The 27,700-nt window shown below is 39.1% G+C and overlaps 1 protein-coding gene across 1 annotated transcript; it reads right to left on the minus strand.

Annotated features, from left to right (window-relative positions):
• Positions 1 to 1,095: 1,095 nt before the first annotated feature.
• LOC5576204 (N(G),N(G)-dimethylarginine dimethylaminohydrolase 1) lies at positions 1,096 to 27,700 on the minus strand. Its single transcript, XM_001662491.2, has 6 exons — positions 27,252 to 27,700; positions 26,874 to 26,948; positions 26,566 to 26,710; positions 25,774 to 25,974; positions 2,393 to 2,617; positions 1,096 to 2,331 (listed from the first exon to the last, which is right to left on the minus strand). Exons 1-6 carry the CDS (start codon positions 27,290 to 27,292, stop codon positions 2,206 to 2,208), a joined length of 813 nt encoding a protein of 270 aa, XP_001662541.1. The 5' UTR covers positions 27,293 to 27,700; the 3' UTR covers positions 1,096 to 2,205.

The following is a 27,700-nucleotide window of genomic DNA, read 5'->3' on the forward strand; positions in this document are numbered from 1 at the left end:
TGTTTCTTGGAACCACCCGGTCTTGCATCTCCTGGTGATGCTCTTGGCCTCTTCGGCGTGAAGGGCACGCTCTCCATCCTCTGGGATTTGTCCCTCCTGACTGACTGACTGACTACATACGACAAAAATCACCTCATGGAACTGACATACACTTCGTAGTGATCAATCAGGATGGTGATATTGCACAGAGAACCACTCGGATGGAGCTTGGACTTCAGTTTTGTATCATCCTCAATGTACAATCACACTACCCTCAATATTTCTCGATTGATAACGGCGCAGACCACGTCCTTCTGTTCATCGTGGAGAGAAAAGAATCTCCTGCATGGAAATCAACGGTTTCCAGTTTTCCAGGAAGTAATTAGATTTTCTTCAAAGAGTTCACAGTTCCAGTTTTTTTTATTTTTTTCCCTTTAGAAACCCCTCTAAAAATACTTTCAGAAGTTATACGCTTATTCTACCATTACCCGAATGAAATTCGTCCAAAAATTTCACAAAAAAAAACCCTAAATGAACCTCTAGACATTTGTCTAGGCAATCCTGTAAGGTTTCGTCTAAAATAGCACTAATTGTACCTACAGGAACTCGTCTACATATTTTTCAATAACTTGTTTTTATGCATTCTCTTTCGAACTCTCCCAGGAATAGCACCTAAAATTAGTTAATGGATTATTTTTGGAATTCCTTAAAAACTTTGAATTCTGTCAGTAATGTGTCATGTAATGTAGTAATTATTATGAAAATCCAGAATTTTTCAACAACAAACAATGATCCATCAGTTTTACGATAATTTCCTCTTCCTGGGCATTCCTCGGAGTACTATATCTTGTTTTCTGCTTTGACTTTTAACATAGTTTGGGCAAAATGTGTCGCATTGACTTGTTCAGGAATCAGTTCTGCGGTTTTTCTATGGGATCCTTTAATATTTTTCAGAATTCTGCCAAAATTCAACCAGAATTTGCTTTGCTTGAGTTTGAGCTTGATTGACTGACCGTGGTACAACTAAACGTTATTATTTCTATTCCTAGGAGGACATTTATAGTAAACAATAAATAATTTTTCTTTCAGTCCATCTCAAAAACATACAGAAGACTCTTTCGAAAGCATAAAAATTCCTCTTTATTTTGACTACTTTTTAATTACGACGCAGTTTGCGCGAATTCTATTGGAATTGCTTATGATCCCTAAATAGTTGATTTGATATATCAATGTAACTCGAATGACAGGTAGCATTAATGAGATTGTTTCCCCCTTTTTAGTTCATTATGTTGTAGAAGTTATGTATGTAAACTATCAGTTTGTTGCGAAATATTAACTCTAGTTTGGATAATTAACCTATTATAGACGACGACTGTCAACTTGGTTTTGGAGATTCGAAAAACAGCACTTACAGACAAACAGTCGAACCAAAATGGAATAATTTGCTAAGCTTGAACTAAAGTGCGTTTTAAATAGTAAATAAGACAAACAATGTCATACTGTGAAATTTGGAGTTTTTACTAAGCTTACTATCTCAAAAATACGGAAGTTTTAGAATGTTCTCGTTTACTGATCGGAAGATATTCTGTTACTATATGTTATATATTGAAACTTTTGAGCACTGGTCGTTATATTAAGCTATATTTATTTCAATGTACGGTTCTAACTATATTTTTCACATTTTACTTGGCTTTATATCTTCCTTCGATTGGTTCGAACTTACCACTAACGGAAATGTTTTTCTGTTATTTGTAGTCACAACCAATTTGTAACATTCGTTTATCTATTGTTGTTCTTGGTTTTATGCAACTCGTAGTTCGACAGACCTGAACTAAATCTATACGAAGACACGTGCGCAATAGATTGCCCCATAATGCCCAATGATACAGGAAAAAACAGTACGCTTACCGAAGTCATGGAAAGTTTTGAATATCTTTACTTAGCAAAAGCTTTTAAAAATGTTAACTTCATCCTACACTAAGTTTAAGAAAAACGAAATTTTGCCTAATGCAATAAGAAAATGGAATCTACAATCCTTAATCAACAATGAGAATTTACCATAAGCTTATCAGAGCTAGTAACAAAGCACGTAATTTAGCACATTTGTAGAAAATAGGTTAAACAATAAATAGTTAAATATACTTTTCTGGTAAATACTTACATGCAAATATAAGGTATAAACAAAAAACAAGAAAAAATGGTTCATTTCCTCCCACGTCTTCCACCCTACAGACTCTTGATGTGCCGGGAACGTTTCACCAGGATGCAGCATGCCGTAAGGCCGTTCGAGAATTTTCCCAGCTCCGACATTGGCACTGTCTGTCGGGGAATGTCCAGTTTTTGCGAAAGGATCTGTGAAATAATAATGACTTTAATTTGTTTTTACACGAAGTCACACCTCTAGGAAACCTACCGCCGCCGATTGGGGAATTTCCTCGCTCAAACGATGAATCAACGTTCCGTTGACGAACAGAACGTTGGCGGCCTGTTCCTCCTGCAGCGTTAGGGTGCTGTAGGTGTAGGTAGCTTCCCGCTCGATCCGTTTCAGTATCTCCTGGGATTCTTTGCTCCGGCTGACGCACAGCACGTCGTTGCCGGCCATCGAAACGTAGTACTTGAGGTGGTGGTGTTCCGTCACCTGTGATTCGAGTTGGGAAGGTATGAAGATAAGAAGAGAGTTAGTACAATGGTGTGCCAGTCGCGCTTAAGGCGTTGAACGTCTATGGGTTCAATAACATAGTAACTCGGAATCAAGCTGAATAACTTTATAATCACTACTAGTGCACAACAATATTAATTGACGAGCATCATCAACAATAGAAAGAATTGCATAAAAAGAGATGAAAATAGTGATATAGCATAAGAATCGCGTATTTGACAGATGGTAAGAAATACAAAAAGATGATGACAAATATAAGTATCAACAGATAACTAGAAAGTATTTGAACATGGTTGAATGACTGCGTGCTTTTCTTACTTCATGCTATATAATTTAATTGATATTTTAGATAACACAGCGTAACAAAAATTACATTTTTGCGTGTCTCAAGGATCAAATTATGTGTCTCTAGTAAATTTTGGGTCGCTAAATATGATGTCGTTCTCAGAAATGTTCCAGCACGTCACAATTTTTAGCTACAGGTCGCCAAAGTTGTACAAAACACTGGTTTTATTGATGTTGACATGAGATTTAAGGTATGATTTATCAAACTTCTTAGTGATCTAATCTTCCAAGCATGCAAAATAGGACTTGAACTTTCAATTTAGATATAATTTAGTTGAAATTATACGTTGAAATTTAGATTAAATCGATTTTTCCAACATGCTTTCAGTCTCCATACAAAATTCTTTGTTTCTCTTATGTGTGTGTGTAATCCAACTAACACCCACTGTCCGGCAGTGATATTATGGAAGAAACCTTCCTGCAATGCTTTTTGATGCTCTTGCAGAAAGCTTTAGTCCAGGAGTTAAAAGGTGATAGCACTATTGCAGATCCAGTGACCCATTTCAGAATGGCTGGAGAGACACGTCCATTCAGAAGTCACTTTCACTGTCAATATGCCCCGCACGTGTGCATTACCGTTATCAAATGGATAATGATAATACAAACACACTTCCAAATCCAAAGATATGCTCTTTGGAACTGGCACGTATTCAGTTTATTTAGGTAACAATAAAGATCGGAACAATCTCACCAAATTTATCCAAGATGCCTACGACGCTGTCTACCCAACAATTCGAAGACTTTCTTCACCTTTCCACGTAGTATACAGACACTCGGTCATCACTAAACCACAAGTTCAAACGGTATTACTGAGCAACTATTTCTCGGAAAACAACGAGACAAACATCATTCGTGATACACAATTTTTCTTAGAGCATTAAACACTGTGAAATATGCTTCGGATCCGGGTGGCATAGTACCATCCAAACCACCGCAAACGCATTATAACTTGAAAATCATTCTTACACCAACACAAGACACTACTGATCACTAAAAACCTAACTGATTGACCATGTTCACACTGATTACGGTCTCAAAATTCTTTGTTTCTCTTATATGGCAAAATATAATACTTTTCTAAATCACAAAAAAAAATTTTTACTATCGAAAGTACTATGAACTTTGTCGATATGTATCATTTTACACATGAAGTTTGAATTCTGTGACAAATAAATCAAATAAATTGCCATACAAGCTGGCAAACTTGCATGCAAGTTGGCTGAAATAGTTAACTGTTGCATTTTTAACAGTGAAAACGACAATGGATTCAGCAACCCTTAATTGAGTGAATAGCGGTATTTTGATGCTTGAGACAAAAACGTATTCCGCAGTGTTATGTTTATTAAAATTCTAAAGCTTTAGTTTGTGATTTTAGTGGGGAAAACAAACAGGTAAGTTCTAAAGTTATTTATTGGAGCAGATGGAACGATAAATGTGTATTAGTGAAGCTCTTTTTTAACATTGTGGTCCACGATAGCTTAGTCAGGCTGAGCGGTTCCACAGAAAATGACGACTTTTTTCCCAAATTTCATTTTTATATTTTTTGATTTGGATGAAATTTTGCACATGTTTTCTTTATGCCCAAAAATGCCTTTTTGCATCATCGGCTCGCCATTTTGACTCTAGCCTTACTTTTGAGAAGGGCCTATGAAAAAAATCCTTAATAGTTTTCAAAAAATTATAACTTAGAAACGGTTTGTCCGATCAGTTTGGTGCCTTCCGCAAAGTTTTAGGCTATTGTTGGGACTATCTGGAAAAAAATATACACTGTAAAAATTTTTTTGTATATTTTTATATATCGAAAATAAAGCTTAAAAATCAATTTTCTCAAAAATCGTATTTTTGATTTTTTTTTATTTGTTAAAGTAGACAAAAAATGAAGTCTTCTGCACAGTGGGTCAAGATGGAGAAATCATGGACAAAAAAGTTATGATTTTTTGAATATAAGTGAATTTTTGAAAATGGTCATAATAAACTTTTTAAATATTTTTAAACTCGATTTTATGAAAGTACGCAAAATTTACAATAAAAAAGGTATACGAAAAAATCAGGCTAACTGTTACCATTTTAAAGATACAAAATTATGGTAGTTTGGAGTCTTCCGCAAAGTTTTACGATACGATTTTTGAGAAAATTGATTTTTAAGCTTTATTTTCGATATATAAAAAATTACAACATTTTTTTTACAGTGTATATTTTTTTCCAGATAGTCCCAACAATAACCTAAAACTTTGCGGAAGACACCAAACTGATCGGACAAACCGTTTCTAAGTTACATTATAATGACCGAAAATTGAAAATTATATCATAATTTTGTATTAAAATCGCTGTATCTTTAAAACGGTAAAAGTTAGCCTGATTTTTCCGTATACCTTTTTTGTTGTAAATTTTGCGTACTTTCATAAAATCGAGTTGAAAAATATTTAAAAAGTTTATTATGACCATTTTCAAAAAATCATAACTTTTTTGTCCATGATTTCTCCATCTTGACCCACTGTGCAAAAGACTTCATTTTTTGTCTACTTTAACATAAAAAAAATAAAAAAAATCAAAAATACGATTTTTATTTTCGATATATAAAAATATACACATTTTTATTTACAGTGTATATTTTTTCCAGATAGTCCCAACAATAACCTAAAAATTTGCGGAAGGCACTAAACTGATCGGACAAACCGTTTCTAAGTTATATTTTTTTGAAAATTATTAAGGATTTTTTTTCTTAGGCCCTTCTCAAAAGTAAGGCTAGAGTCAAAATGGCGAGCCGATGATGCAAAAAGGCATTTTTGGGCATAAAGAAAGCATGTGCAAAATTTCATCCAAATCAAAAAATACAAAAGTAAACCGACATTCGAATTCAAATGGAACCGCTCAGGCTGTGGTATACCACTATACTGTCTGCAGCTATGAAGCAAAGCCATGCCAAAAGTATTTGAGTTTGATTTCTGATACTTTCCTGGATTTCTTTTTATTTATTTTTTTTAACTGGTAAATTTTGTTTTTTTTTTATGTATTCTTAATTATTTTACTAAATAGCTCGAAGATTCATTATGGTAAAATTCATAGACTTTCCAGGATATGAAGAATCATTCTTCTCAACTACATGATGTTCAGTTTTGCACAAAACATTTGCAACTTTTTCAAATGGTCAACCTTGAAATGCAAAAAAATTGTTATTTATGAACTAAATGAAATGAAAATTTCAAAACACTTTAGCAGTAACTTATATTATTATTAGTTTTTTTTCGCGAGTTAAAAACTAAAAACATTCGGAGTAACATTTAACGAGTTTATGACGGTAGATTCGAATTATTGAGCATGAGCATAGATGACCAAACAATTCGTAGTAGCTACTCCGTGATTTACAAGGACAATCAAAATTGCACAAGGAAACAATAGACGGAGCTTTGGAGTAGCTTACCATCGTTAGTTTACAATTTCGAGAATTCCATACATTACAGAGTCAATAACGTCACCAGCCACTTCCTTACAGTCATCGGGAAAGGGAAGGAATGTTAGTGTGACATCCATTGTTACTAAGACCGAGTGTGTTTACATATATAACTCGTTTGAAATAGAAGCATAAAACGAGCTCACCAATTAATAGTCCTCGTTGATAGAGCAGTTGCCAATCATTTTTAATTTCGTCACCAGCACCCTCAACAGAAACGGTTCGCTATACTTTTTTCGCGCTTGCATATCGCGAACCAAACTCGGTTGAAAACAAAGAAACCGTTTGCTTGGGCTTCCGAAGCGCACTGCCTATGACGAAGGGCTTACAGAACTAACTATTTTATCTTTTCAAAAATTACAAGTTTTCTGAAAACCTTGAAGGTAGTTCATCGATTTGTTGAATTAAGTCCAAATTTTGTCCAAAAAAGTTCTTTGTTCAGCTTCGACGTCATTACTTTTGAACTTGCAAAAAAACACTCAAAAATGTATATGTATTAAAAATCAAGTTATGTCAGAAGTATTGTTAAAAATGCATTCAAATTGTACATAAAAAACTAAAATCCTAATGGTTTATCGTTAAAAAATGTCCGCAACAATCAGTCTTCGAAATACCCTGCTGCAGTTGTTATCAGACGTCAACAAAAATCCTATGGCTTTTCATGATCAGTAGTGTCATGTGCGCATTGAGTTTATGGACAAAACGTCGCAAGACAAAAATTCGAAAGAACAACAAGCCAAGAATGTTTTACCTGGTGGGAAATTTTTCCTTGTTTTGTCTCTTCTTTTTTGATCTTCATTTTTTTCTCTTCGACCTTTTATCTTTCGACCTTTTGTCATAGAATTCTGCACATTGAAAACGCTGAACAGATGCACACTGGTTCAGAGCCCGAAAAAATATGCGTTTTTTTTATAGTTTTCAAAGTCTAAACGTGATTTTAGAAGAGTGGTGTCTTCACGCAAAAAAATTGTGCGGTAAAAACTACCATATTAGGGGGTTAACTTAAGCGCTCGCACCGGCAATTTTCAGCAGACCAGAAAGGCGCTTGATTTTACCATGTCTGTAGTCGAAATCAGATTGTTGTAAATTATTGCTGTCAAATATACCAGTAATGTGGTGGGATGTACCGTAAACATAGTAAATTGGTCTGAAATTGCATGGCAGTTTCAAGAATGGGCGTAGTCAGCTAGAATAGTCATTTTTACCACAGAATTTTTTCCCGTGTTCTGAAGAGTTGAAGGATATCCCATTTGCTTTATTTTGATATGAACACATTTGGAATCTATCCACATTACAGTGCTGTGTGAAAATATTTTTTTCTATATTTGTTCATATCGAGTAGCAGTCTTCGGCAAAGTTGTAGATAAAAATAATTGGAAAACTTTCTCTCCAGACACCAACTTTGTACAAATGTTTGTTCAATAGTAACAGAACATTTTGTATAAAATAACCCTCAAAACAGTTTTTTTAACAACTTTTATTAATAGTTAATTTTGTCTCAATATATCATGGAAAGCCACAAATGGCAATAAACTAAATAACTTCCATCTGAACGATACTCTTTTGGGCTTACGATCACATATTGTTTCATTTTGTTCCATTGTTTTCCAATGCTATTTTTTCATTCTAGGTTCGGAAATTTAAGTGAAAACGTCTGTAATGTACTAGGTTTTATTTAAGACTGATTTTATTTTACTTTTTTAACTAAGGGATACTTTAATGATGTAGATTGCATGCATACAGCGTTGCTAAGCACCATGTCTTCAGTCGAACAGTAAACGAAACGAACCGCGCTGGATGCTTTGATGACCCTTAAAAAACGATATTTGGTAGTGGTGTGTTTCGTTCTGTTGCTGAACTTACCGATATATCCAACATTCTCAGAGCACTTTGCTGCCCATAACTGCATATCAGTCACATTCGACATTTTTAACAATTTCGAGTTAATACCGTGGAGGGTTAACACTTGACGCATACTTCCAACCAACTTACTAAAATTTGAAATTTTGTTCTAGAAAATTCGAAAAAAATACCAAGTTGTTTTGTCACATTGGTAATTGTAACCGCATAACAGTCACATTGAGATTATGCATGGGCCTCGTAATGTAGTACCGTCGTTGGGGGTGACAATGGGTCAAAAAGGGATATGTGCGATTTATTTTTTGAATAACTATCGCAATTTAACTCGAATAAACTTCAAATTTGGTGTGTATGTACTTTGATGGTACATTAACAACTGTTCAAAAAATTAAAGACAAATATTTATTCACAGCGGCACCACAAGTGAATGAAAAATGACCCAATCTCACCCCATAGAGGGGGTGACATTGGGTCACTGTAATTGAAATAACTTTTTTTTTTAATATGATTTCAAAACCATTCACAACTGAAAAATATTAACAAAAAACGATGCAAACAAGACAAAAAGATATCTAAGATGTTTCACAAGTATGATAAACCCACTTAAAAGAAAGATTATACTGAAAATTGAAGAGCTATGAGAAAAAATATGTAAACCCAACATTTATCGTCAAGTTTACATAAATTTTCTTGGTTTTTCCCTCAAATTGTCTTCAAAGTCTCATCCGCATTGCTATAAAGCCCATCCAGTTTCCCCAAAGGTGTACTGAAACAGTGATTATTTTGAACCTTCGCAAATAGTTGAATTTCGGTGCGACATTCCACGATTAATAAATTTCAGGCAGAAGTTGACGTCATAATTCCAGTATTTCAGCAATCCAACTCATTTGTACTTACGTAAGATGTTTCTATAATATGAAAACACTGATAAATAATCAAATTTCGAAAAAAAACACCCTTTTGATAAAAATTTACGATGTTGCTGCGCACGAAACACAGTTGCTGGTTTGAGAAGTTGTCAAAATACGTTGTATTGTTATTCAATGCACGGAATACTCAAGTAGACTTGTTTGATGTTTCAGAGATGCTGTATTTAGAAAGAATAAACACATCTTAATGAAAAAAAGAGAACACCCGGCACCGTTAAATGATAAAAAAGTGGACTTGGAATTTCATTTACTATCGTTCTTGCTTGACCCAATCTCACCCCCATTTTCAATGTTTTAGACATCGTACCGAAAAAATGTTTTTTTTGTGGGAAAATCAAACAGATTCCGGAAAATACCTGTGATGTGTAATGAAAAGACTTTCAACATTCTACTAATACAACGATAGAGGCTAGAGTACATGCGTGATACTTTGTATAGGAGAAATTTAATGTTGTAAATTTTATCTAGTTTCAATATGCAAGTTTATTGATGTAGTACACAAACACTACTATTTCTAAAAATGTATATTGTTATGAATTATGTGTAATAATATGTTCCCTAACAATTAATTATTTATTTTAGTAATATGAACGTTATTAGCTGATATATTTCACAAAACATATTTTTCCGTTTTGACCCAATCTCACCCCCTAGACCCATTGTCACCCCCATCGACGGTAGCAATGAAATTTCGAGCAGAATTATTTTTTGACTATTCATCCAATATACGATATGAGAGATCGCAGCAAGCGGCGCGCGCGGGCGGCTGCGTTTTGAATTTTGTGTCACGTTTACCGCGCTCAATTCGGCTGGTTTTCCCCAGATTCGGCGGATGATGCTATCCCACGTGCAAATGTTCTGTGGAAATATACTTTTCAAAGTGATAAGGGTTTTTTTTAATTTTATTCGATTTGCTTGCGTTTTGCTCGAAAGTGCTTTGTGATGGCTTCAACAATTGAATTCGTTTCACGCGCCTCGTTTTTTTATTGTCGGTGCGGTAAAAAGTTAGAAATGATTCCTCGCCGAAGTTAGATTTTTCTCACAACCTATGGGAAATACCTAACTTCGGAAGTAGTGTATTCGATTCGCATCTGGATGCGCTCGAATGCGCCCTACTTCTGATGTAGGGTATCTTGCATGGATTCCAAGAAAAATCCAACTTCGGTGAAATGCATTTTCTAACGATTGACCGAACCTACAATATCTCCGGCGTGTATTGAGCGTGTTAATTCAAAAAATGAAGTTTAAATGTCGATTTTCCGAGCGGTGCTTCATTATTTGAAGAGCGACGGATTTCAGAGAAGTTTCGAAAAAGGAATTTGGTGCGCATGATTACAATGCGTAAATATTAACCATATGTCGGCCAGAATGTCTACCGAACGTATCCTATGACACTACCCTTTCCATCAACAGTCCACAACATCCCGTAACACCTATGAAAGGTCGTAGAGTTCTCTGCAATTTTCTTAAGTAGGTGTTCAATCAATCATCCTTTCCCATTCCCCAGCTTTCGCAAGGACGTGGCCAGGACAGCTGTCGATTATTGGAGGATGCGTCAATCTTGTCTAAGAGTTAGAGGTTAGTCCCAAATTTCTGACTTTGGTAACGGACGGGAAGGTGGCGCTTAATGTCAAATTTCAAAAATGTATGCAACCATGAAAATGATTTTAAAATTAAAGCAAAATGACACTTTTTCCCAACCTTACATGGAAAAGGTCCTTGTGATGTATCGGTGGCAACGTTAAGCGAATGGCTAGAGATGCTAGTATTAGAAAGTCAGCAGAAATTAATAACGCCAAACAATTTTTCGACTGGGCTGTGTCGCAAAAGGTGAAAGACCAATTTAAAAAAGATTGGGAATTTATCTATGCAACTGAAAATGACTATTCAAAGGCTGGAAAATTTCTTCAGGAAAGAATTTCTAACCTTGTTCCAATTCCTGGAACAAAAAAATATCATTCATTTATACCAAAAGACGAACGAAGCATTTTTGCTAGTTAATTCTCAGATGCACATGAAAACCAAGAAAATAAAGCATGCTTTGTTCTTAATAATACAAAGAAACGAAAACCTTCTGGTGTTAGCAACCACAGACAATCTTCCCGGTTGAAAAAATAGATAGTATTAAGATGAAAATGTAAGTTATATACTGAATAATTAAATAAATAAAATCAAAAAAAAAATAATAATAATCTTATTTGTTCCATAGAAAAGAAAGAATCTCTTTTCAATATAATGAAAAATTGAGGCAGAAACAGTTTTTTTCAGTTTTTCTTAGCGGTGTAATTTTTATGAAAAATATCATCCATTCCGACTTATACTTCATTAAAACCAATTCCATATCTTTTTTTCAGATGTTTTAGAAAATTTGCAATTGCTTTGATAAAAAATCTTTGTTTTTCCTGATGCTTCGATTGAAATATGGGTTTTCAAAGAAAAGGCTTATATGGTCATTTTCCACAAAATTGGCCATAACTCAAAAACGAAAAAACAAATACATTTCAAAAATTTCAGTGATTAAAGCTTATGAAATTACCTTCTCAAAAATATATTTTTGAAAGTTTTCCAATAATTGGAACATAGTTTTTCCGGTTTTTTTACGAATTTTCTCAACGGTGAAAAATTTTGTGGAAAACTGTTTCCAGTTAATATTTTTTTTTTATTCCCGAGAAAATTTGCTTTCATTTTCATAAAAAAAAACTTTGTTTCTACGATGCTTCTTTCTTGATTTATGATTTTTCAAAGAAAAGGCTCAAAATGGCACATTTGCACATTTTTGACAAAATTGGCCATAACTCAAAAACGAAAAAAAAGTACATTTCAAAAATTTCAGCGATTAAAGCTTATAAAATTATCTTCTAAAAATATTTTTTTGAAAATTTTCCACGAGTTGGAGCATAGTTTTTCCGGCTTTTCTTTACGAATTTTCTCAACGGTGAAAAATTTTGTGGAAAACTTTTTCCAGTTAATATTTTTTTTTATTCCTCAGAAAATTTGCTTTCATTTTCATTTCTGCTTCGTTCTTGAGTTATGATTTTTCAAAGTAAGTAGTGTCAGGGGAAAACAAAAAATTTCCAACTGAGTTTTCCGGGAAAATTTTTCTCAATTTTTTTTTTTTAATTTTATTTTATTATTTTAAGCTTCATGAAAATCTGTGACCTTTCGGCCCAAACCCGTACGGAAATAAAAAAAATCCCCTTTTGCGTAAAACGTACTAGTGAATCTAGCCGCGTATTGGGAATCTCTAATACGAATTTTCTCACAGATCGATATCAACATCAAGCATTCGAGGACAATAGGTAGTCGCCGGAATATTTCAAACAACAATATGTTTTATGGTTGATCACAAGTTTATATTTACTGGAAACCACTTTTATTCAAATTAGTTATTCATGTAGAGAAGGTTGTCAGCAGTGCTCCACTGACAATAAATTAGTCCAATGGACAAAAAACTAAATAAAAAAATACTATTGTATTCGCAGAAAAAAAAACGCATTTTGTATGTATTATATATTTGAAATGAGAAGTTTGTTGCTGTTCCCTGTACGGCATTCGAAAATCTGTTTCCCTCCAAATCCATGTTCCATGACTAAGACGGGCATGATGCGCTAGCGGACTTTGGGGCAAGTGTGCCACCCCTGCTTTTTGTAAAAACTACAATATATATTTTCTCTTTGAGCTTAACAATATGTTCCCTTATAGTTCACAATACAATGATCAAAATATGATGAAAATTGCTCTATTTTTCACGTATTTACATCGACTTGGGCAAAGGCAAACAAATTTGAGTGGATTGTTATAAGATTTCGTTGTTTCTAAATAGCATGGTGAAAGGTAAATTATTATTCGATTTTTCTAGCGTACTGTACATCGTGAAACTATTAAAATTTGTAAGTTATTGTGGCATTTGAACGAAACAAATACAAATAGTTTAACATACGAAATCCAGTTTAGTTGAAATGTATACTTATTGGGGCAAGTGTGCCACCTATTTGGTAAAAAAAAAAATGTTGGAGTAAAATTTATAAAAAATGTAAACATCATCATCCAAGTCATAATAATTAACCAAAATGAAGCACCACTAGTAGTTTCTGGAGTATAGTAGGGGAATAACTGACATTTTTGCCCCCCCAAGTTATTTTTTCTCAAAATATTCAATAATAACATGTTTTTCGGCTTATTAAGTACCGTTTTTCATATTTACATCATTATTTTACCGTTATTTAGTGCTGATCTAGTTTAATATTATACATATTCGCCGCAATATAGGGTATTGTATTGAATGGAGACAAAAATAACCATTTTAGTTATTCGAATCGAGTAATAGGGAGTTACATGTTTTGAACCTTGATATAAAGCATCCCCTTATTACGGTAAACTTAAAATTATTTTTTAAACTATCGATTAGCGTCTGCTTTGTAAGTAATATTATTAGGAAATAAACAAAATTTCATTACAAGTAGAATTACATGGGATGTTCATTCGGTGGCCGTCTTGCCCCATAGTGTCGAAAAATAGGTTATTTTGGATGATATTTGAGAAGCTCCAACTCTAATACTTTTTGATTGATTGATTGTCTTTATTAAGGGGAAATTCAGCCCGAGGCTGGTTCATCCCCGGGGAATAATACTTTTTGAAATTATTTTCTTTTTAAATGGCACAGTGGTTATGAAAAGATGTGAAACTAACATCATCAAGCTAAATGTGTGGATTTTACAAGCTTTAGGCAAAGTTAGAGAACAATTTGCTTAAGATGGCACACTTGCCCCAAATTCCACTATGTAGCATACCGGTTCCACACTACAGCGCACTGTGCTTAGCCATTAAAACCTCATGGATTATAAGAAAATTCGCGATAATTTAGGTAGGTATACATGGGAGTACTGAGAAGCGAGAGTTTCAGAAATTGTAAAATAATGGTGAATCCACTCCTTCTACGAAATTGCAAAAAATGTTGTACGTAACTCGTTGCAGAACTCGACTTTTACAGCACTCGTCGTAATTATCCTACTCGACAAGCCTCGTAGGATAAATTTACGACTCGTGCTGTAAACATCATTATTCCGCAACTTGTTCCGTAAACTACTTTTATCAAACGGAAAATATCTCTCTAGTCCACTGACCACTGTTTCCAAGATAAAGATTATCACTTCAGAATTACTAATCACAAATTACGTTATTGAGCACCAGCAATTAGTTTTAAAACAATAGAATTATTAGTAGTAGAACGCTAATGGCGTAGTTGTCACAAAACTGATTTTAATTTTTATTAACTTAAATTATGGTTTTTCATTGTTTGTTCTATACCATGATGCTGTTTTGGTTCTAAAAATTAATCTGACACTTTGAGGCCCGGTACTCATGCTGTCAGTTCTTGGCAAACTAGATGTTGCTAACACGAACAGCAGCGACATTAGCATTCTTAGGTTAATGCTTCTACTTTTAAAACAGACATTTCATCATAGCACCAAATACCGTTTTGTCTCAAATTCCGAACAGACTCATATTCCGAACACTCGGTTTTTGTATGGCAATTTGGTTGAAATGTTTCGCTGAAATATGTCACCAAATAACAAGAAAATGGCAATCAATTTCAATTCAATTTTAGCGTCTCCAATACAATTTATACCGCAGGAGTAGTGATGATTCTCTAGTTTGAGACCAGTAGAACAAGCTCAGATTAATTTATTTGCCAAATTATGCATTTGAATACGACTCATTCGTGCTGTTCGGAATTTGAATCAAGGTGTTCGGAATATGAGACAGAATGAACACCGTGTTCGGCATTTGAATCAAAATGTTGTTCTATACTTTTAAGTAAAAACAATATTAAAACTAATAAAATCAACGTTATTATTGGTACACCCAACAGCTAACAGTTAGACTTTGCGAAAAAATTAAAAATTACACAAATATCAGCTAATTTATACCAATCAGATGCATTTGAAGTCACTGTTGGCCTTAAGTGTTCGGAATATGAGTCAAAACGGTATCTGTCAAGCTCATCAAGATGGAAAGATAGAATCACTTCAATGCGTTCTTGGATTGAAGATAATATCTTTTTACCATACCAAGATGATCTCTTCGTTCAGATGAGATTGTAATGCCTGCTAGAAACAAATCAATTACATACAGTTCCTATTGCACGTCTACATGAGGCAAGTCAAAATGAGAATTCAAAGTCCAAGATACTTTCCGTCGATATTTACAGATTGTAAGTATCGGTCAGCCAATCGGGAGCGTCTTCGAGACTCCCCGACTCAACTGCCTCAGGGTCGGCACGCTTACCGTAATTTATCGCGGACAGGAAATCTTCGCACTCGAAATTTAGGAAAACCCACAGCACTTCACTGTTTAAAACTCCTACTTTATTGTCTTCACTCTAACAGTTCTATTTGGGCTACAACCTTCTCTCTATCCACTTCTTTTCTACACTTTCCTCCCACTTTCTTATGTACTAATCTGACCTTTCACATCGGGGCCGCTTCTTCGCACAGCTACCACCTGTCCACTCCTTCCTCTCCGCCTGGTATCGGCCGCCGGCGTTCTCCTTCCAAACAAGTATGTTTCGGCCACGTCTGGACACGCTCTCCTCGGGTTGGCTTGGGGGGACTTCGGCTGCAGTCTACTGGGACCCTCCTACGCGTCCTAGGCTACCGATTTGGTGACGGATCGGTCTTCTGCTAATACCGATGCCGGAAAGTACCCGGAATAGGCCCGGAATAGACCCGGAATAGGACGTCGTAGGGCGGTAATAGAAATATAGTGGTTTCTATACCAAAAAACGGCGGGATCCTGGTATGGGATTAGATGCGATATTAAACCACAGTAATAGAAATTAAGTGGTTCTCAGCAGTTACCTGACTTCCACTTCTCATTCACTTCTTCCTCTCAAACTTCTTAACTTCTGACTTTAAATTTTGGAATTCGTTTTTCAACTTGCTTCTTCAGCAGACTCCGGGTAAGTGAACGATCTGTGGTTTAAATTTTGCCTTCCAGGTTCTTGACCTGCTTGGCCGGTCATTGCCCTTTCATTCGGGTCTTATCAAAAATTTCGCCCCCGCCCCCCCCCCTCATGGCCGCCCGAATGTTATGCTCCAGGACATCTGGTGGTGGGTTTTAGAAGCTGAGTGGGTGGTAGCCTGTGTGGTTAAGGTCATTCGACATACTACTGCCCTACTTGTATGTCTAGTGGGTCTGTCTGGGAAACCTGCATAACTAATACAAACATTACCTGTCATACATTTTTACGGACCAAAAAAACTACAAAATCTTCTCAACACTATCAATCAACAAACCAAACACTTACAAGATAGTTATTTTATTTCACAAATTTTATTTAACAATTTCAAACTACAGTCGCTTCTCCACATCTCGATATCGAAGGAACCATCGAGATAGGGAGAGCTCGAGACAAAGAACAAATTTTTAATAAATACTAGGTTGAAAAACACTCCATCACCAAGAAAATAATAAACAATCAGACGTCATTGCATTGCACGTTTCTAATTCGTTTTGAACTCCAAAAATTGAGACTAGTAACCTTCGATATTGATCATATCGACATACAGAGAGAAAATTGGAAACGAAAAATTAACAGGAATACATCGAGATACGGAGATATCGAGATAAGGAGGATATCGAGATAAGGAGAGAGAAATTGTACGAAGATGAAGGGACTTCAGAAATCATCGACATAGGGTGAGATATCGAGATGTGGAGAGTCGACTGTATAATTTTACTTAAAAAGAGAAAAACGTCAAACCGTTATTGTCATTTCAACTAAACTAAAATTCAAAATATTTTCCTTAAATAAACGAATTCAAAGCAAAATTATTTTGCTTACGTCAACGACGTCAACACAAATCCTAGGTGCACAAGCTCATCAACAATCTCGTATTTAACGCCTTCGATTGTCACAGTTCTTTCAACACTGTACACCATACATCATAGGGTATTCAAAGTGATTGGGACAGTAATGGTTGGTTAACGAAACGTCGATAGGACCAAACGTCGAAAGGATGATTATTTTCCAAAAAAAAAATAAATAACTCACTATGTGCCAAACTGCTTTTGACGTTTTGTCCCTTTTTACGTTTCGTCTTTCGACATTAGGTCCCTAAACCGACAGAATTTACGGCAAAATCAAAAAGAAATGTCCAAATTTATATACGCATAACGCTCTGTCTAAAATACATTTTTTACCCTAGCCTGTATTAGTCCTGTAAGCTTCTCGTTTCCGTTTATGAACTTCCATAGCTTTTCACGATCAGTAGTAACGTATGTGCATTGGGTTTATGGACAAAAGGTCAAAATGGCAAAAGGTCGTAATAAAAAAAATGAAAGGACGAGAAGTCGAAAATGTTTTGCTTAGTGGGAAATTTTTCCTTCCCTCACAAAGATGTGCGACCTTTTGTCCCCTCCTTTTTTCTTCGAGCTTTGGTCTTTCGATATTCTGTTCCGTAGACTTTCTGTCATAGATTCGTCTGTTATCCACCAGGCCAGCTTGATAACTCCTTACAAACGTAGTTACCACCTCAGTAAAACGTAGTAAACGTAGTTACCACCTCAGTAAACGTAGTTACCACCTCAGTAAAACGTGTGACGATCTCAGTTTGCAACTTGCTATGGTTGAATGTAGATGCGTTGATCGCTATCTCCAACTGTGAAGTTGTTTATCCTTTTATTAACCAAAACCGGTCGATCAACAAACAGTTTTAAATTGTTTTTACTTTGTTTTCCGTTGTTATATTCGTCTCTTCGTACATACGGAATAACCGTAATCAATCGCGGCTGTGTTCCTGTTTTTTTCTATACCATTTGTTCGTTTTCGCGCGGTTGAACAAGCGATAGACATTCAGTTTTATTCCAAGCCCCTTTGTCCCAAAGCAACTTCTGGGCAAGGGGGTAGTGTGGTTTTTAATCTGTGGCGATTTTCTCGCTTTCGAAGATAGTGGTGCTGCCAAATTTCAACACGTGAAAGATTATTGGTGGCGAACAAATCCATCTCTCTGCTCACAGTGCAATTGTGAGGTAGTAATCCGGGTCGTGGGAGTGATTTTGTGAGACTATTACGATCCCTCCCCAAAGGGGAGGTTTAAACGCGAGGGCGTTTGCAACCTTTCCTGACATCGTACCACAGACGCGTTTTTGAAGAAAGCTTTAGTGGCAGAAGAGCTGAGAAGAAACCGAGTGAACAGTGAAACTGCTATTGCGAAATTGTTACAGCAGTTTATTTAGTGAACAATTAGTGAATTGCCTTTATGGTAACGGGGCCGGGGGGTCCCCCACCTTGGGGGGAGGCTCCCCAACTGGATGGTGCGATCTCAAGACGAGTCGCTGGTAGCTTTTCACGAGCTACACTGCCAGCCTTCATGGACAGAGATGGGATGTACGGAGATCTACACGTCCTCCGACTTCAAGGCGTGAATAAAAATGTTCTGCCACACGCACCTTTTCATGATTCGAAAGTCTATACAAGCTCATCTTGGTGCAAACATTGAAGGAGCCTATCCTGAGGCCAACGGAAACAGCTACGCGCTAAAGGTGAGGAATGTCCGCCACTTCGAAAAGCTGCTAATGATGACCAAACTCTCTGACGGTACTCCCATTGAGATTATCGAGCACCCTGCACTGAACACAACGCGTTGTGTGGTCAGTTGTCGTGATGTGATCGATGAATCAGAGCAAAAAATCGCAGAGGAACTTAAAGACCAAGGAGTAAAGGAAGTGAGGCGAATCACCCGAAAATCCGGTGAAACTCGGATCAACACATCGACCCTTATTATCTCTTTGAGGGGAACCAACAGACCGGAGTTTTTAGACTTCGGCTACATTCGCTGTAGAACACGTCCCTATTACCCGTCGCCCATGCAGTGTTTTAACTGCTGGGCTTTCGGGCATACGAAGTCACGCTGTAAAATTGAAAAGGGAATCTGTGGTACATGCTCTGGAGATCACCCTTTTATCGCCGATAAGCCCTGCACCGAAGCGAAATACTGCAGTAAATGTGATACTACCCAGCACGCAATCAGAGAGCGGTCCTGTCCTGCTTATAGAAAAGAAAACGACATCCAGCGTATCAAAATCGATCAAGATGTGCCCTACCCCGAAGCTAGGCGTATCTACGAGGAGTCAAATGATCCAAAAACGTACGCAAAAATAACAGCAACAGGAACTAGCAGTGACTTTCTAAACCTCAATCAGAAGATCGACGAGCTTATGGAGATGGTAAAAACGCGCGACCGACGCATTGAACAGCTTGAGAGCGCTCTTAATGGCCAAAATACATCAACTTCAAACCTGGACGGAAATCCCCCAGCAGTCGATTGTATCCCCTCCAGCTTCCAAGCAATGTTAGATAAACAAGAAGCGATGTTTAATCGAGTTATTAAGAATTTGATAGCAGCCAACATAGAAATGCAAAAAGAAGTACAACACTTAAAAAGCTCCATTAATACGTCTACCAGTATTGCACACAACGCGCTCACGCAAGAAGATTCTGTTATCGAGTTTGCAACCCCAATCGAAAGCGCTCTTTCCAAAACCCTCACACCCGAGAAACAACAGCCTAATGATGATCCGCTAGACATTTATAGCGACGATTCTCATCCTCTCGACAACATTCCGAGCTCTTCCAAACACATGGGAACACCAAGACCCCCTGTTTCTCCCATGATCCGCAAGAAGGAGACGTCAAGCCTTACAAAAAGCCATCCTCTCACTCCTAAACGACCTTACAGTAAAGCAAATTCTCCCGATAAGCTGCAGGACAGCGTGAACGCGTCGAAGGTACAAAGGCAGTCCTCTCTTACTCGGAAAAACGTTAGCAAAAACTCTAAATAGCCTTCCCATCAAAACACCATCAACCAGGCGAAACACCCTCCACCCTCAACATGACTCCACAACCAATCAACGAAGACAATTGTCTAGACTCTACCTCGAGTAGTCGGGGCGCCGTTGGACCGGAAGCCAAACGCCTACCGGAACCTTCGGGTCGACTCCTGCACTCGAACAGTAAGTTAGATGAAGAAAATCTGAACAAAAACAGCGCCTCGAGCAGTCGGGGCGCCGGCAGACCGAAAGCCCAGACCCAATCGGAACAGCCGGGTCGACTCCGACACTCGACGGACGAAGATCCAGCGATAGCCCCTGGTAGCTGGGGCACCGACAATGCGGACGTTCTTCCCACACCGGTATTGGCGGACAACCCTCAGCGCCGGGGGGAAGCTGAAGGAGGGACGGACAAGGGTGAGACCACCTATTCCCCTCAGGACGTCGAGGGAATCAAGACCGTTATGCCGTTAGATCTCGGGACGCACAAAGGGGGCAACCCCTGTCCCCCGAAGGACAGCGTGGGAGTCAAGAACCATCAGCCAACTTTACCCGAGCATAGTACAAGTACGGACGAAATAAACACCTGTTTTCCTACCGTCGGGACATCCTTGCCCTTGGTGGGTGGACGAACTCCACCTGCCACTGGTCTGGCTCTGTCTTGTTCGGCTCATTCATCAAGTCACCCAGCTTCTAGTACGCAAACCAGTGAGGCCAACCGTTTTTGTACACAGAGTAACGTGTCTTCTTCTTTCACCGGCAACACCAATTTTCCCACACCGTCTCTTCCAAGGCCCACCAACTTCATCCTTCAATGGAACATCAATGGTTTCCTAAACAACTTGGGTGACCTCGAACTTCTCACGCAGACCAGTCCGCCCTGGTGTCTGGCCCTCCAAGAAGTTAACAAAGTCACTGCAGAGCAATTAAATCGGACCCTGCGAGGTCAATACGAATGGACAATCAAAAAAGGAAACAATTTTCGACACTCAGTCGCCATTGGGGTCCTACGTACCATCCCATTTGAATTCCTACATCTCAGAAGCGATGTCCCTGCCGTGGGTGTTCGACTGCAAAATCCGCTGAACATATCCGTAATAAACGTATATTTTCCATGTGGGGCGCTCCCGAATCTCCACGAACAAGTCAAAAGCCTGTTAGAAGCCGCTCACGGGCCCGTGATATGCCTGGGGGATATGAACGCACATCACCCTGCTTGGGGAGGAAATCGTGCAGACCGTAGAGGGACTACTCTCCTCGATCTTTTCGAAGAACACGACTTAGTAGTACTCAACGATGGCTCCGACACTTTCTACAACGGTCACTACTCTAGCGCCATCGACGTCACCGCAGTTAGTCGCTCAACTCTGCCTAAGCTCCAGTGGCACACCATTACTGATCTTCACGGAAGTGATCATCATCCGATACAGATCACCATAGCTGCTAGCTCTCCGATCACTACTCGTCGTCCTAGATGGTTGTATGAACGTGCTGACAGGGAGATATATAATGCTTCTGTTCGTGAAGCACTTCGGGCTACCGATCCCACCAGTATCCCGGACTTTAACGAACTCATCCACAAAGCAGCTGAGGCTGCAGTACCCAGATCGAGTAACAAGCCCGGACGAAAAGCGCTTCGGTGGTGGACGGATGACACGCAAAAGCTGTGAAGGCTAGAAGAAAAGCGCTTCGTGCTGCAAAGCGGCTGCCACAAGGCCACCCTGAGAAAGAAAACATGCTTAATCGCTATCGAATGTTGCACATCCAGTGCAGACAAACTATCAGGAACGCTAAACGCACTAGTTGGGAAGAGTTTCTGGAAGGTATGAACGCCTCACAAACTTCCGCGGAACTTTGGAACCGGGTAAACGCACTGAGTGGCAAAAGAAACTTAGCTCCATTATCAATACAATTGCCGGATAAATTAGTCACCGATCCCGTTGCAGTCGCCGATACCCTTGGGCAATATTTCTCAAGTCTCTCGGCTATTGATAGCTACGACGACCTCTTTAAGCGTCGTTACAATCCCTCGACAGACTCTGTTCTTAATTTTCCCGTTCCATACGATTTAAGAGGTGCAGCCATCAACGAACCCTTCTCACTCCAAGAATTAAAATTCGCTCTTGGCCGCAGTAAAGGCAAATCAGCTGGATCTGATGGCATTGGATATCCGCTGCTAAAAAATCTGCCGTTCCCCGGAAAAATCAAACTCCTGGAAATTCTCAACCAAATTTGGCTGTCGGACACTTTTCCAGCCGAATGGCAAGAAAGCCTCGTCGTCCCTATACCCAAAGCCAACAATCCAACTCGTGGACCATCAAGCTTCCGGCCGATTGCGCTCACTAGCTGTCTCTCTAAGATTATGGAACGAATGGTCAATAGACGGCTCAAACAACAACTGGAGGCTGCAGGCCATCTTGACCGCCGACAACACGCCTTTAGGGCTGGATACGGGACTAACAGCTACTTTGCTTCTCTGGGTGACATCCTTCATAACGCACATTCCGAAGGGCTGCACACTGAGCTGATCTCCTTGGACCTTTCCAAAGCCTTCAACCGCACCTGGACTCCTCTGGTACTCAAACAGCTAGTGGAATGGGGGATGTCCGGGCACGTTATCCACTTCATCAAAAACTTTTTATCCAATCGCACTTTCCGTGTACTGATTGGTGACAACACATCCAAGCTTTTCGCCGAAGAGACCGGGGTACCCCAAGGATCCGTTATTGCAGTCACCCTTTTTCTTGTGGCGATGAATGGTGTTTTCCGAAATCTCCCAAGTGGGATTTACATTTTCGTATACGCGGATGATATCTTGCTGGTAATTTCAGGCCGCACACCCGTTCGTACCAGAATAAAAGCTCAAGCTGCAGTCAACGCCGTCGTCAAATGGACCTCGTCGGTGGGGTTTACTCTGTCGGCACCCAAAAGCATTCGCTGTCATATTTGCAACACTGGACATCGAATTACCGGTTCCCCCATCACCATTCAAGGTCAACCCATTCCGCTGAAAAAGACCGTCAAAACCCTTGGAATCATAATCGATAGAGGGCTTACATTCAAACAACATTTTGAGTCTGTGAGAACAAATTGTCGTACTCGGTTAAACCTAGTGCGTACAATCTCTCGTCCACATCGATCTAACAATCGGGCCATACGTTTTCGAGTTGCTCACGCAATAATCGACAGCCGTCTAGTCTACGGTCTGGAATTAACGTGTATCGCTACTGGAAGGCTGCTCCAAACCCTCGCACCAGTGTACAATACCTACGTTCGCATCATCTCGGGACAGTTACCGTGTACTCCGGCGGACGCCGCATGTACTGAAGCTGGTATACTTCCTTTCCGCCATGTTATATCCGCAACTATCTGCAAGAAGGCCGCTGCTTTCGCCGAGAAAACCTCCGGAAATGAAAGGATCTTCCTCCTCTCCGAGGGGTGCAGAATCCTTCGTACGGTAGCCAACGTGGATCTCCCTCCAGTGGCCAAGATTCATTGGTACGGAGACAAGAGTTGGCAGTCAGGAAAACCAAAAATCGATAGTACAATCAAGGACCGTTTTCGTGCCGGTGACAACTCCATCACACTTCGAGCGTCTGTCATTGAATGGCTCCGTAATAACTACCCAAACCACCTCCACAGATACACTGATGGCTCCCTATCGAACCGTGGCGTGGGAATCGGCATCTATGGACCTGACGTTTCGAGAAGCCTTAGTCTCGCCCCACTATGTTCCATCTTTTCCGCCGAAGCCGCAGCCGTTTTTATCGCGGCTACTACTCCTGCTGAACAACCCATCCTAATACTTACTGACTCAGCTAGTGTAGTATCAGCTCTTCAGTCCGAGTTCCCCGCCCATCCATGGCTTCAAGGTATTTTACGGTTTGCCCCACCTGACACCACCTTTGCGTGGATCCCTGGACATTGTGGTGTACCTGGAAACACAGCTGCTGATCGCCTCGCTGGTGCAGGATACGCGTCAACAAGGTATACAAACAAGGTTCCTCTTCAGGACATCAAAAGATGGATAACCAAGTCCGTCAACGCGCAGTGGGCAACCGAATGGTCCCAGCAGAGCACTTGTCATCTACGCAAGATCAAACAAGATACCCAACCATGGACCGATGTTATTTCATTAAAAGAACAGCGGATCATCTCCCGACTGCGGACTGGATACACCCGTTTATCGCACAACATGGAAGGCTTGCCTTTCCACAGAATTTGCACCACTTGCAATACACACAACAAGGTGGAACATTTCCTATGCGTCTGCCCTCAGTACGAATTTCATCGTAGAAACCATGGACTAACGGGGAGCATTCGGGAAAACCTATGAAACGATACGACTACACTCAACACTGTCATCTGTTTCTTGAAAGATTCAGGACTATACTCCCAAATATAACCTTACCTCTACTTTTTCCCGCAGTCGGGGTATCTCTGCCGGTGGAGGGTTTCGACCTTCCTCCGGGAGAGCTCTACCTTGTTCTTGCCTCCCCTCCATTCCCGGTTTAGTGTGAAACAATTATGTTTAGTTTGAACCTGTTGCTGGCGACTAATTTTATCTCACCGAAAACGTGTTTTTCAAATTTTGTGATAGTTTATTTGTATTTTGATATGCTGCTTGAAAGCCTGTAAAACTCCTTATTAAAAGCAGCCTTTCTGGCGCTTTTCTGACAAATGGTGATGAACTAGCCGTATGCGCTAAAAATCACCTTAATAAAGAACAAAAAAAAACGTGTGACGATCGACAATTGTATATTAATAAAAGAAGCACAATTTCAAAGCGAAATAAATATATTAAAATGATATTACTCTCTGATAAGCCAAACGACCTCTCAAAAATGATAATAGATATAAGACATTCTTATCATAGACTAAACAATCACACTTAAGATCTCCAAGCGCATTCAATGTGCAATGGCCATTCAATTCACATCATTCATTAACATAACAAGCAAAGGAGCGATTAGTTGTATGACTCTTGTTTCAGCCCTGTCGCTAGATATTATTTGGTTTTATTCATTGAAATCTCACCGACAGATAGGTACTAGCGATAAGACCAAAACTGAAGCACCAGGCGACGAAAGGAACCCTTGCGAGTCTACTCCTTCCCTCAATATTTAATCGCTAGTATTAGCCGAACGCGCATCGCAGCACCAAACAAACGAACGAAACAAACAAGTAGTGTGCCTATCCAACAGTATATGTTCAACACCTGAATCACTCCATTGACTAATTCCAACGTGATCGGACTTGCATCGAAATTAACGTCCTCTACCTACAGGGCGGGCAGGCAGTGTTCGAATGGGCATTGCAAACAAACACACACGCAGCGCAGGACAATCGGAAGAAATAGTGATTACAATTACAATCAGCGCGCAGCCAACGGAAGTAAAACAGTGTAGATAACGAGACATGGAAACCGAAAATTGTGGGAACGGTTAAGTGTTTGGTGTGGATCCAAGACGGTGTGGAGTTTTTAATAAGGTAGAGGAAAGAAAGAAGGAAAATTAAGAACAGTGAATGCACACTTTAAAGTGGTTGAGTTAATATTCAGAAATTGGAACGCTAATTCTACACTTCTATCTAGATGAGTTCTAGTCTAGAGAGATAGCGAATGGAGTTCATGTACAGTGAGTTACTGTTTCGAACATATTTACACAAATGAGGAACTACGGTTTGGAAGTAGGCTTCGGAATTGGGAGTTTGCCTACCTTGATCGGCACACAGGGATACTCTGGAAAGGCTGAGGCCACCGCACGAGCTCCTGCTTCGTTGGTCCACTTGCTGAGACCGACGAAAAATTCCCGCCCAGTAAAGAGAACGTCGCCTCCATCTAGGCGTGCATTTTGATCGGCTATTTCCGCCAATGGAAGATCCAGTTCCTTTCGGAGTACCGAGCGCACAGCGTCGACCTAAAATAAAGGGAGTATTCAATTGTTGAAATAGATAAGCTATCACATGTATGTTGGAATGTCCCAAAATATATGATTAGGATTATACTAAAAAATCATGCTTTTCGTTTATTTACAAGATCAGCATGCAAAATGTTTGAACAAATATACTTTTTCCGGATAGTTCGAACCGTGAGGGACCCGCGCAAAAATATGTTAAATGTCACGAAGCTACATGAACAAGAAAATGGTTGTTTGATGGTAATCAAGAAAATATGATTTTTAAAGGCTCAATGAGACATTTGGAGATTAAGCCCCCAAATATTCGACAATAGGGTAAGTGTACCAGTTATGGCCATAGTGGTTCCCTATTTCGCCATACGTGTTAATTTGAATAATTCCACATTTCAAAAAGTTTTGTGTATTTCAGCAGTTAGATATACGATATAACTCGATGTTAAAACATTCGAAAAGATTAAAAATGAGAAAACTATCGAAATTGTACATATGGCCAAATAGGGAACCACTATGGCCATAACTGGTACACTTTCCCTATATAACATTCGGGACACCCTACCGTATATGCCTCATGAATTAACGAATTTCCATTACCTCTTTCAATCGGTTGGGATCCCCGGGCCGACAGATCAAAGCAATGCCATTACATACCACGGCGCAATCTTCAATGAACGGGCACTCCGGCAGGTTCTCATCCGGCGGTAGCTCCAACACATCCAATCCCAAGTCGCGTAACAATCTAAAAGTTGAAAACATAATTCAGTTCGTCACCAACCACGTTCCAATCGTAAAACCTAACAATGTTGAGTGTGAGTGATTACGATCTCAATTACCGTTCATCAGCAACGCTAACTGAAGGCGCGGGTGCTGGGTCATATTTTGTGTTCTTGTTTTATGCTTACCTCACGTACGCTTCATGCTGCAGCTTTGCTTCTTCCAGATCGATCTCGCCTCGGGTGCGCAACGATAGGGGAATTCTGTAATTGAAGAAACGTTCAATTTAGTGTATACGTCCTCATAAACGAGAGCAAGTGCGAGGCAAGATCCCACATAATTTGAACCAAGGGCATTATGATGTTGGAATGTACCACCGCCACCGGTCATCGATTTTTCAATTCCACACCCTAAATCGTACAAGGCCACCGATGGCATAGAGATGGCCTAATGGTCAAGCATCATCGGCAGCGAAGAATGGTGACATCATTCCATACGAGCTCTTAGCCAAATCCACAAGCCATACATGTAGTACTATAAATTACTCTTGCATGCTAATCCCATACCTGCAGGTTATTGCGTGCGTATACCGGAATGGTGACGACATTGTCGAAGCGCTTCCAAATTAGGGACCAGGTCAATCGGCTGTAATTACTTAGCTGTCGGAATCCACACCCCTTCGCTTATATGCCACTGCAAATCTTTAAAGTTTCCACTTTCCCCAATGTCCACTCTTGATGTACAAAAAATTACAGTTACTGTAACAGTGTTCTGATGCACATTCACAAGAGCATTCCACGAAAAACAAGCATCCGTACGATACACGATCTCACGCACTTCTGCGTTTACTAAATTGATGAGGATTGAGCAGTTTACACGTAGAATATTGTGTGTGATGTGTGTGATGCGTCTCCTCCTCCTCGACGAGTGGTACGAATAATAAATTTATGAATGAAAAATGACTGCCGATCGACCGCTTGCGAAGCCGTGTCCAAACCAACGGTATAATGCGTGA

Source organism: Aedes aegypti, chromosome 1 (genome assembly GCF_002204515.2).
Source record: "Aedes aegypti strain LVP_AGWG chromosome 1, AaegL5.0 Primary Assembly, whole genome shotgun sequence".
Classification (NCBI taxonomy): domain Eukaryota; kingdom Metazoa; phylum Arthropoda; class Insecta; order Diptera; family Culicidae; genus Aedes; species Aedes aegypti.